At 44.0% G+C, this 12,567-nt stretch overlaps 1 protein-coding gene across 1 annotated transcript in view; it reads left to right on the forward strand.

Annotated features, from left to right (window-relative positions):
- PARD6G (par-6 family cell polarity regulator gamma) overlaps nt 1-12,567 on the forward strand; it is a 72,709-nt gene that overhangs the window by 10,961 nt on the left and 49,181 nt on the right. The window contains exon 2 of the mRNA XM_054818501.1: nt 4,600-4,822. Coding sequence (XP_054674476.1) covers nt 4,600-4,822 — 223 coding nt within the window. The remainder of the gene's footprint in view (nt 1-4,599; nt 4,823-12,567) is intronic.

Here is a 12,567-nt window from a genome sequence, read left to right on the forward strand (position 1 = left end):
CCTTGCAGTGTTGTCTGCAGAATCACCTTCTAGCTCCCTTGCCTTAAAGGGCTGTGTCATGCAAAAAGCACAAGCGAAATCGCTTGCATTTGTTTATCGTTGTCCTGTTCCTAGGCAAAGGAAATTATCTCTTGGGCTTTCCTGAGGCTGAATGTGTGAACGAGGTCATTTGACTATACAGCGTTCGCATCAGACCTCAGCGCCCCGAGTCTGCAATTTTGGGTGGACTGTTACCCACGTGTCACGCTCCGCTGATACACTCGCACCTAGTGTGCCCGTGGGGGTTAAGCTGGGAGGCCTTATCCTTTCACCAGCTGTCCTCTCCTGTGGCAGCTTCGGCTGAACTTTGGGTCATACCAACATGTAAATAACCATCCTTGCATCTTTCCTCTCTCCTTTCCCATGCCACTGTCCCGCTGGGTGTGATGCCCCAGCATGGGAGCTGGCCTGCGCCTGGGCACGTGTCCGGCAGAGCAGGACCCATGGGCTCCCCCAGGAGACCGTGCAGGGCAGGGGTCCAGGTGGTTGTGTAGGATGGGTGTTGTACTGACTGGGGTGAGACTGCACGGCATCCGCTTCCTTGTGAGTACCGTGCATGCTAATGGTCCTGAAGAAGTTGTCTGTCCAGTAAGTAAGTGGTTACTGGGATTGGCATCCAGATACACTGGCCTGGCACTTCTTTGGCTAAAGGAATGCTGCATTCCTGTTCAGGTGTGCGGAGCAGGAGATGCAGACCTAAAGAAAGCCTGCAAAGATCTTGTTTCTGCCCCTTTAGTTTACCATGCAGATGTTAAACTTGTCACTTGAAGGTGGTTGCTTCTTGTTTGAATCTAGGAAAAAGAAAACTTTTAAGATACTTTTCAAATCATAGAATGGTTTGGGTTAGAAGGGACCTCAAAGACCATCTAGTTCCAACCCCCCTGCCATGGGCAGGGACACCCTCCACTAGACCACGTTGCCCAAAGCCCCATCCAACCTGGCCTTGAACACTTCCAGGGATGGGGCACCCACAGCTTCTCTGGGCAACCTGTTCCAGTGCCTCACCACCCTCACAGTAAAGAATTTCTTCCTAACATCTAATCTAAATCTACCCTCCTTCAGCTTAAACCCATTACCCCTTGTCCTGTCACTACACTCCCTCATAAACAGTCCCTCACCATCTTTCCTGTAGGCCCCTTTGGGTACTGGAAGGCTGCTGTAAGGTTTCCCCGGAGCCTTCTCTTCTCCAGGCTGAACAACCCCAGCTCTCTCAGCCTGTCCTCATAGGAGAGGTGCTCCATCCCTCTGATCAGCTTCGTGGCCTCCTCTGGACTCACTCCAACAGCTCCATGTCTCTCCTGTACTGGGGCCCCCAGAGCTGGATGCAGTACTCCAGGTGGGGTCTCACCAGAGCGGAGTAGAGGGGCAGGATCACCTCCCTCGACCTGCTGGTCACACCTCTTTTGATGCAGCCCAGGACACGGTTGGCTTTCTGGGCTGCAAGCGCACACTTCCGGCTCATGTTGAGCTGCTCATCAATCAATACCCCCAAGTCCTTCTCCTCAGGGCTGCTTTCAATCCATTCCTTGCCCAGCCTATAGTTGTGCTTGGGATTGCCCCGACCCATATGCAGGGTTTTGCACTTGGCCTTGTTGAACTTCATGCGGTTCGCACAGGCCCACCTCTCCAGCCTGTCAGGGTCCCTCTGGATGGCATCCCTTCCCTCCAGCATGTCAACCCCACCACACAGCTTGGTGTCATTGGCAAACTTGCTGAGGGTGCACTCGATCCCACTGTCCATGTCGCCGACAAAGATGTTAAACAGTGCCAGTCCCAGTACTGACCCCTGAGGAACGCCACTCGTCACCGTTCTCCACTTGGACATTGAGCCGTTGATCACAACTCTTTGAGTGCGACCATCCAGCCAATTCCTTATCCACCAAGTGGTCCATCCATCAAATCCATGTCCCTCCAATTTAGAGACAAGGATGTTGTGCGGGACAGTGTCAAATTCCTTGCACAAGTCCAGGTAGATGACGTCAGCTGTCCTTCCCTTATCCACCGACGCTGTAACCCCATCATAGAAGGTCACCAAGTTTGTCAGGCACGATTTGCCCTTAGTAAAACCATGTTGGCTGTCACCAATCACCTCCTTATCTTCCATGTGCCTGAGCATAGTCTCCAGGAGGGTCTGCTCCATGATCTTGCCAGGCACAGAGGTGAGACTGACCAGCCTGTAGTTCCCTGGGTCTTCCTTTTTACCCTTTTTAAAAATGGGGGTTATGTTCCCCTTCTTCCAGTCGGCGGGAACTTCACCGGACTGCCAGGATCTCTCAAATACGATGGCGAGTGGCCCGGCCACTTCATCTGCCAGTTCCCTCAAGACCCGTGGATGCATCTCATCAGGTCCCATGCACTTGTGCACCTTCAGGTTCCTTAGATATTCTCGAACCTGATCTTCTCCTACAGTGGGCAGTTCTGCATTCTCCCAGTCCCTGCCTTCTGTGACCTGGGCAGTGTGGCTCAAGCATTTGCCGGTGAAGACTGAGGCAAAGAAGTCATTGAGTACCTCAGCCTTCTCCATATCCTGGGTAACCAGGTCACCCATTTCATTCCGGAGGGGACCCACATTTTCCCTAATCTTCCTTTTATCACTAACATACCTATAGAAGCTTTTCTTGTTGTCCTTGACATCCCTGGCCAGACTAATTTCTATCAGGGCTTTGGCTTTCCTAACCTGCTCCCTGGCTTCTCGGACAGTTTCTCTGTATTCTCCCCAGGCTGCCTGCCCTTGCTTCCACCCTCTGTAGGCTTCCTTTTTTGTTTGACTTTGCTCAGGAGCATCTTGTTCATCCATGGCGGCCTCTTGGTGTTTTTGCTTGACTTCCTCTTTGTTGGGATGCATCTCTCCTGAGCTTGGAGGAGGTGACCCTTGAATCATTAGCCAGCTGTCTTTGACCCCTCTTCCTTCCAGGGCTTTGTCCCATGGTATTCTACCAAGCAGATCCCTGAAGACTTAATAAATAAATAAATAGACTTAAGCTTTTTTTTCAGTTTGAAATGTCTCAACAGAAGTAAGTTGCCACTTGGATTTTTCTGGAGAGGAGCAGGGGGGAGGACAAAGGAGGACTGCTTTTCCTCCATTGGAACCAGCTGTGGTTTGTTGGGCTTTTGTGCATTTGGGTGGGCACTCTGAATTGAAATCCAAACTGGAACTAGCAGTTAATATTACAAACAAGCAGCATAGTTTGGCTAAACAAGCTTTCAGATCATCACAACTAGGCTTTGATGCTGAAGAGTGGGATTTTTCATAACTGCGGAAGTAATTTCGGAACATACTTGCACCCAAAGCCAGTAGGGTTGTTGGTTTTTGGGGTTGTGGGTTTTTTTTGCTTGAAGATGATTATGGTGATGATTCATACTTTTGTTAGTCTCAGCAAAAGAGTGGCTTGCATGTATAGTTGATTTAACATCCAAGAACCTCTAAGCAAGTCATTCTCCATTTTGAGGAAGAATTTATCTACAGAAGATTATCCTTTTTTGTTTGTTTGTTTGCTTGTTAGCTTTTTTTTTGTCTTTGGTTTCTTGCACTGGTATTGACTGACTTTGCAAATGAGAACTTCCATGAGATCCTAGTCACAGCCTTCCTTCTTGGATTTGTGGATGTGGTTCCACGCTTTCTAGAGTGAGTTAGCATGGTTTTAGGGGTTCAGCTGATGAACAGTAGTTTACTAGTACTATACAATCTGACTTATGAAATTAAATCTACCAGAAAGATGATTTAAGCTACGTAGTTAAACTTAGATGCCTGTTTTCACTCTCTTCATTTCCTTGATTAGACAATCTGTTTCCTCCTGTTCTTAATAGCATATTTGGTTTCTAATATCAGAAATAACTTTATAGATTTATAACATTTTCAATTGTCTTGTGCCAAATCACCCCCCCCCTTTTTTTTAACAGCCACTTACTGGTCTGTAAAGCTTCAAAAGTGAAAACTAGTGTAGTGACAGAAAAAATTAAACCCATGAAAACTAACTTGGAATAAGAACTTTCCTCCTGTATGAATTACCAGGAAATTCAGGGGGCATGTAGAATGAGTGTATTTCCTAATAACAAGCTGTGCACTTGCATACCACACTTCTTTAAAGGTCTTGTGGTTGGGATCCCAGTGGTATTGATGGGAAACGTGCAAAGAATTTTTATAAGGTGGTTTGAATAGCCGAGCAACTTCTTTTGAAATCAGTAGACTGAACACTTCTGCTTTGGAGAAGAATGGTTCTGTGGATGCCCAAGATCATGATAATGAATGATGGAGCTTCAAAGTTAAATCCTACAAATGCAACTGTCCTCTAGAGGATTTAATGAAAACTTAGTATTTAAAAAAATACACTGTCTTTTAAGGTGGCACATATATCTATTGTCAAGCAGGGTGGTGTCTTGGTAGTCATGGTTATGGTCTAATGTGAGGACCTAAAGTGCTGTTTGTAGACTTGAAAGCACTGATGTGTGACTATATTCATCGTAGGAGAGAGGTGATGTACACTATGTTCAGATGCTGAGCTAGAGCATTGAGTTGTGGTGATGTTTGACAGCAGATGCTCTGTTTGTTTTCTCTTACAGTTTGGGGCAGAGTTCAGAAGGTTCTCCCTGGATCGCTACAAGCCAGGAAAGTTTGAAGACTTCTACAAGCTAATTCTTCACATTCATCACATAGCCAACCTGGAAGTGATGATCGGATATGCTGATGTGCATGGAGACCTTCTCCCTATTAATAATGATGACAACTTCTTCAAAGCTGTTTCAAGTGCTCATCCGCTGCTCAGGGTTTTTATACAAAGACAAGGTAAGATGCAATTTCATTTCAGTGCCTTGAAGTGTGCTGGGGCAAGGTGAAGAGTGGATTTGTGGCCCCCATTTAAAGGCTGAAATGCTGAAGGGAGGACCTAGGAGCTGTCTCACTCCTCCTCTCAGGTACTTCACTACCCCTTGCAGGAATGGCATGACTTCGGGGCAGGCAGAGGGACTGGATTGCTGCCTGTAAAGTGTTTGAAGGATAACATGCCTAGAATCGCCATGAGCCCCTTCTTTTCTGAGGAGAGCACACCTCATGCTGCTAGTACTGTGTCATCACTTGAGCATGCCAGCTGCACCACTCCACTTGTTTGAGGGAGCTGTGAGGAGGGAGGGGATCCTAGTACTACTGCTTCACACTTAGAAATCTTATCTATCCATCTTGATAGTCAGTGTCATACCCAAATGATTCATGCCTGTATAGTGTGTGAACACACAGAGATGTAGTTATTTAGAAGAAAAAAAAAAGTTCTGTCACAAATGAGTTCAGTTTGACTGTGTTGACGTGGCAGACAGACAAATGATGATTCTGCCCTCTGTTCTTACACTAAGGAGCGTTGAATCTTCCCATTTTGAATCATCAAGCAAACCTTGGGCAGAATTGCCCAAATGTCAAGATGACATCAGGTTTAAGTGGCTGTGTGTTGTTCTTGTCAAGCTTTTATTGCAGGTATCTGAAACCTTCTCCTTAAAGACCATGTTTGGCAGTTGCTTCAGATGAAGATTGGTTTTTATAACAAGGTGTCTTCCCCACAGAGCTCGTCAAATCCCAGGGGAACCTAACGCTGTTAACACTACTTCCACAGCTTTTTTCAGTCATGTAGTGATTTATAGCACGGAGCTTTTGGAATTAAAATCTTGTCAGTGGCAGAGTCAGAAATGAGACTTGATCTGAGACTTTTTTTGGCCTGGACTCTGCCGTGTGGGTATTTGTGCTGGTAAGGATTTAGCAGGAGTCTCTAGCCTGCTCGTTGGTATGAGCTGGTGTAGTGTGTGGTTCAATTCGGTGTCGTCAGCTACATCCCCGGCTGGGTGGCCCTCCACATTCAGAGCATGTTGTTTGCCACCTTCTTTTAAATGGGAGTAAGTGCTCAAGGAGGCAATGGAGAAGAGGGTCTACAGCAGTTTCTTTGGTTTGTATGTCTGTCAGATGAGTGGAAATCTCTGTGGGAAAGGACTTGGGTTGCTAGCTCTCCCTTCTTGTGCAAAAAATGCAAAGGTGGATGACAAGTCCTATTAAGTCTCTTTCCTGCAATGCCTGTTAGAGCTTGTGAATGTTCATGGTGGATCAGGTCATGAGAAATCGCTTGCATGACTTTGTCATGCCTGCATCAGTTCGAGTTTATTCATGTCTCTGAATCAATCCTGTTCAAAATACAGCTGTCCTTGCTCTGCTTTGGCAGACTGATGAAGCCACTGAGTATCCCTAACTCTGCATTGGAATGGGGGTTGCCACCAAAATGCTGATCACAGAAGCAGGCAAATGAGAGAAAAGTGTTGGCTACATGTGGAAATAATGCTCCCTCTCCTTCAGTAGGAGAAGAATTCTAGTTGTGAAGGTTTATAACTTGCAACCTTAATGGAAAAGTGCAGTATTTCCGCTTTAAAAAGCTTTTCTTTTACCCGTTGCTCAGTGGAAAGAATCATGCTGACAAGTGAGGAAGCTTATACAAGAGGGAAGACAGGTCCATGCCTCCTCACGTGTGGCAAAGCCTGAAGGCTTTCCCAACACACATTCTCCTGTGCTCCCTCTATAAAGCTGAAGGGAATAGTAAATTCTGGCCCGTCCCTTTGATTAATGACACCTTTAGGTTAACATTTGAGATTCATACTTGTGGATGCTCCCAAACAATCACATGCATTTCTTTTTCTGAGAAGAGACCTTTAGAAATTGTTCCTTTCAGCAATAACAGGAGTTGCTGAAATCTTGTTTGGCTCTTCTTTGCTCCCCCCATTGTTTTCCCAGCCTTCAGACTGGGGTGACGGAGCAATGCTGGTCCTTCTGTTGGTGACCTGCACGAGAGAACAAGGTGACTAGCACCAAGAAATCATTGTGCCATCCAGGGGAATGTGGTGTGCCTGCAGCGCTTCAGCTCACACCCTAAACTCTGACTTCAGTGGCAGGAAATTAAGCTGACAGGGATGCTAGTAAAACACGAGGCCAGTCCCCTTCTGTGACTTTGAAGGAGGCTGCAGAGCATGAGCTCTGTAGCCTCTTGGGTCAGGGATCACTGCCCTTCAGTGGGAGAAGTCCTAGGAGGTGGCTGCCAAAGGTGGTTCTCGCAGTGTTGTAGAGCAGGGAGGGTTTGAGAGAACTGGATGGAAGTATGCAGGCATGGAAGGACTCAGTAGCTGAAGTTCAGGTCTTCTTCTAGCAGAGCAAACTGTTTATCAACTATGTGATTAGTCATCTTATCTTTTTGCCAGTTTATAGCTGGGGTTATCCTTTCTCTTGTCAAGTGAATTAAACAATCATGTTAAAACAGCTTAACTATTTGTTCCCAGAGTGGCAAAATAGGTAACTTTGCACAATAATCAAGCAACAATTTGCTAGTTCAACTTTTATTTGCCTAGTTGTTTTTTCATCTGAGCTTAGTCTTGCACTTTTTCAATTCAAAAGTGTTTCCCTCAGTCGTCCCCAGAGGCAAACGATGTGCGTGCTCTTGGGCTCCTACATGCCCTGGTGTCCAGGTATGGGATGGCTGTTTTATTCCACTTCCTCCTTTTTGTTCAAGTCTCCTGAGCCCCATATTTTTCAGGATCACAGTAGCTGTTGCCTCCCTAGGCAGGGGATGTCAGTGCCTATTAGCCAGCCTTTTTACTAAGGACCTGAATTTCCATTCCCAGTGTGCTTGCAACAATTAGCATTCACAGTTTCTGGGGTCTTGAAGGCTCTAGGATGTTAGGAGGTTATGTTTGAGTAAACTCAGCTATGACAAGTTTTTATAACTCATAGTAATCCATCTGCTGAAAGTATGTGGTGTTCTTTTCTTTTTTTTCTTTCTTTTTTCTCCAATACCAAATTACAGTGCAGGCAAAAATCCTAATTAGAGAACTAGGCTATAAAAAGAAAAGGCAGTTTTCCTTTGACTTGCTTTCCCAAGCTGCAAGTATGGGTTGTGTCCTGTGTTGTAAACTGATGTGGCTCTTTTGACTTCATAAGCACAATAGTGATTTATATCAGCTGATGCTTTGAGCCCAGGAATTTATTCACTTGGCTGTAACTGATATCAGACATATCCAGAACTCTTTATGGAAGGTGCCTGCTGCTGGAGAAGGGACGGATGTCCCAAAGACCTTAGAACAATGCAAGGAATTATGGATGTGTTTGACTTGCTCCATAATAACTGAACTCTTGTACTCTAGCCAAGACCTGCATGAAGGAAGAGCTTATCTGATGGTGCGGTTGGTCATCATTTTTTCAAGACTTCATTTGTTCTGTGTTTGATTTATACAGCGCTTGAAACAGTCTTTTGAGTACTGCAAAAATATTTAAGTATAAGCTATGAATTCAAGCAGAAACAAGTATAGAAAAACTGAGTTAGTATTGCATACTGTGAATGCATTACATTTTTCCTTGTACGATTAAATGGAATGATGTTATTATCAAATCTTGCTTTAATGCCTGTCTCCCCGAGGCAGAGTATGTGTTCAAACCAGGCTGTGTTGGAGGCTCTTAAAAAGAATGGAATAAATAGCAGAATTACAATGAATTCTTCCTCGTAAACCTGCCTGAAACAACTCCTTGAACTTTGCAGGTGGGGCATAAGGATGTAAGTGGAGGTCTACCAGGTAACAGAAATTTCAAGATTTCTCCTCTTTTGCTTGGGTTACCTACTATGGCGTGTTTAACTTAGGAAGTTCAGAAACTCGGGGAAATGTTGCAAAATGAACATGCTGATCACCTTGTAAGTACTCTGTGCAGCACTTTTTTCTAAGAACAAGAGGTAGATCCAGGACCAAGATGCTGAAGTACAGCAAGCATAGTGAATGGAGTGATATTTGGCTCTAATTCTAACTGAGCACACCACTGTAAATCCAGACTAATGATTCTGATTCTGGGAGAAGTGATGGAGGCTGTTGATGACCAGGCCTTCACTTCTTATCACTCTTACAGAGTTTGCATGGGCAGTAGCAGAAAATCTGCTGTAGCTCTAGTAGCAAAGGAGATGAGAGGGGTGGTGGTGAGCACCCTGTCAAGCCTCATCTTGATCCCAGACTGAGGTCAAATGAACTCTTCTTCCGGGAAGCCTTTTTGTTTTGTGCCCATCACAACTGGAGGTGTGTCCTGAAAGGTGGTTTGAGGTTTTGGACCTCTGCTTGCTTTGCCGGAGTTTCAGCAAGTGGCCTTGTTCCTATAAATCTGTAGTGTTGATGAAAACCTATCCCTCAACAGAACAATTCTCAAGAAAAACTTGAAGGAGATGGGGTTTGGAAAAATAACAAACTTGCTTAAATACTCAGGCAGTCTTGACAAGACATATAGAGTGTCCGTGGGGACAGTGATTGTGCACAAGGCTGTTGTGTGAGTAGGGCTGCTGTTCTTGTGAATCAGCAGGTGTATTACTATTGCTCTTAAGCAACTTCCATAAAAAACCCCTAGTAAATTAATGAATGTGGGGGCACTTTGTCAATCCTAAAGCAGATTGTAGATCAAATTCAGTCTTTCCGTCAATAAAATTAATTTAAAAGCTTTCTAAAGGTTTAAATGGTTTCATGGGAAGTGTCCTGCAAGTAGGAGACAGGTGAAGCACTGGATTGTCAGATCCTGGATCTGTATTTCAGCATATCTTTGTCAAATATCACACTTCTTGCACGAATGTAAAAGGCAAAAAACCTGAAGAAGCTGAAGAGCATTCTAACAGCAAATAACCGTAAAATACCCTCTACGGCTAACTGGAGCAGGGCCTTGCATAATAATTTAGTAAATGTCACAAATGAACTGCAGCTCTTAATTGAGGTGGCCTGAAGTTGGAGAAGTCTGATATCTTCTGATACCTGCACTGTCTTGCATTTTGTGGTCTGGAAAACAGATAGTGTGTAAAAAAGCCATTAAGTACCATCTGCAGAAACTTGCTGTAAGTGTCTTTTCTTTTGTAGTTATATTTTAATAGGCCATTATTGTAACAGTAAACCAGTACTGAACACCAGTCATTGCTTTTTTCCTTGAGTGGTTGGACCTGCTGTCTACCATCAGTTCTCACTTAAAGCTTGATCCAAAATCAACAGGGAAAAATGTGCATTTACCTGGTTGGGTTTTGCATTTGGCTTATTTTAATTTACATTAAATTAAAGATTGGAAGATGCTGGTTTTCTTCAACTGCATGCAGTGACTAATGTATTTAAACGGCTGTGCCATGCAACGTATTTCTGTATGTTCAGAAGCAGTTCATAACTCTGCTGATCTGATTTGTTATTTACCTGGCAACGTTCTGTTCTGCTTGAAGTACCAACATCTGTGCTTTGCTTTCTTGTATTATAAAATCAGAGCAATCACACTCAGTTTTAAAATAAAAATGTGCTAATGGGAGTCATGCCCAGGTCTGACTGAAAAACCGATGGTGGGTTGTTTTATTGTCTTTTATACTCTAAGCAGATAATCCCCAGGAATGGTGGTTGGCTGTCTAACCACATGTGTTAAACACAAAAACTGGCTTTGAGGCAGCAACTAAAATGAAACCTATTTCCAGCTACCTAAACCCTTTAACTCTCTGCTCAGCCTTCTAGGGTGGGTACAGTTGGAAAAGTTTGAGTTGAAGTCTTTCACATCTTCTTTTTGGTTCTTCAGTAACCTTCCTGTTTATTTTACAGCACAGGCATTGACTTCACCTTCTCAAAATCTTGTATTTCTTAACAAGAACAATGTGATTTTACTGCTCTTGTTAAAGGCATCTGATATATTAAATAAAAAAGCAGGTTGCAGCACATGTTGAAGGAAAATACTGAACTGCTTCTGGTCTTGCTCTTGGTTGAGCTGTGTAGATTTTCACAGTGGTCTTATTTGAGTCTGAGGCAATAAGATAAAGTTAAGGCTGCAGAAAAGGTGACTTGAAGTCTTCAGTTTATCGGCTCCTGTATAAGGTGGGGGGAATGGGGCAGGAGAAGAAACTCTTCTGACATCCAGTGTAGCTGGAGGATGGAGTTCTGCTGTTGGTGAGACTGTTCCAGGGCTGCAACCCTGTCTCTTCTGCCCCAGCACTGGTGCGACCGAGGGGCTGAGCTCTCTGAGCCTGCTCCTCCATAGAAAACTAGCTGTTTGAGTGAGGAGCTAGCATGGGATGGGCAGGAGCACAGCAGATTTAAAGCGACTTAACGCTGCTGCAAAGCCTCTCCTTCCTGGGAAGAAGAACTTGTCTGCTTGTAGCCTTTGGAAATGTGCAATGCCACTGTATTTTGAAAGGAGGCAAAGCATCGTGTCTTAGCTTTGACAAGATTAGAGGATGGTGGTAGATTTCATGCTAGTATAATAGAAATTGCTGCTGGGCTTAAATTAAATCCTTTCATGATTTTCCTCAGAAACATCTCTGGTTTTGAGCTGGAGGGGTCTTTGAATGCTTGTCAAGCCAAGTAATCTTTGTCCCACTCAAGTCCTTTGATATCTGAAGATAAGTAAAATGCAGCTGTTTGTTCCAGTGAAGTCTGGCAACAAATTACTGTAACTTCTCTGCTCCACCTTTCATGTGCAAATGATGAGACTGGGTAACCATTATCTTCCAACTACTTTATTAAGCATCTTTAAAAACATTATGTTTTATCTGGCTTGTCAGACATAAACACAAAACAGCCTTAGTGATACCTGGTGGCTGAGCAGACCCAGCACAAGGCTGCTTCTCTCCTTCTTCTGGAAAACTCCATTTCTGGAGTATGAGGATATTTGATTTTCATCACCGCTTACTTTAATTGCAACCAGAACACCTGGTAAGCAAGAATTTTCAGTGAAAGGAGGGGGAAGTGTGTGGAAATAGTACAGACAGGCTTTGCAGAGTTGGTCAATAACTGGTAGTGGGAACTGTTGCAGAAATATGTGCTGCATAAATATTAATAGTTGCAGTGTACAGTAAGCATGGGACAGAAGCCTGGCAAAAATGCTGCTGCTGTTCTGTCACTGGCAGCAAACCTTGCTTGCACTTCTGTGTTAAAGCTATGTGGGATTTGGTTTCAGTTTCAAAGTTTAATAACTTATTAATAAATACACATAACCAAATATGTTAATAAAAATAGACTTTAACAGTTGTTGCATCTTAAAAATTGCATCAAGCTGGTAGCAGCACCACACGTTCTACTGAATTTAGACTAAAGAAACTTGTTTCCAGTGGGAACTCACGCAGCTTTAATAGGAACGTCTACTCAACTCCATGCTTAGCTTTAGCTGGTAACCCACATAAGAACAAGCAAGTAAACACTATTTTCTGTTCCTCTAAACTCCTGTTTGTTGTCTTGCAGTTGCAGAGTGCTGCTCTGACAGTGCTTAAAAAAGCAAAATAGAAGAACCCCTCAATTATGTCTACTTAAAGATAGTCTTAAGTAAAACTATTTCTTATTTTCTTCCTTGGTCTGACCCTTTTTATTTTAGATAGAGAAGCCGCTCTAACAGGTGGCTTGACCGTATAAAAACAGTGGTGAGGAAGACTTGTCAAATGATCCACCTCTGTTAAGGTCCCTATGAGGGAATTTTCCACTATTTATCTTTCCTTACCTTAGTAGTCAAAACAAGAGATTCTGTTTCCTGTTCACGGC

Source organism: Grus americana, chromosome 2 (assembly GCF_028858705.1).
Source record: "Grus americana isolate bGruAme1 chromosome 2, bGruAme1.mat, whole genome shotgun sequence".
Lineage (NCBI taxonomy): Eukaryota > Metazoa > Chordata > Aves > Gruiformes > Gruidae > Grus > Grus americana.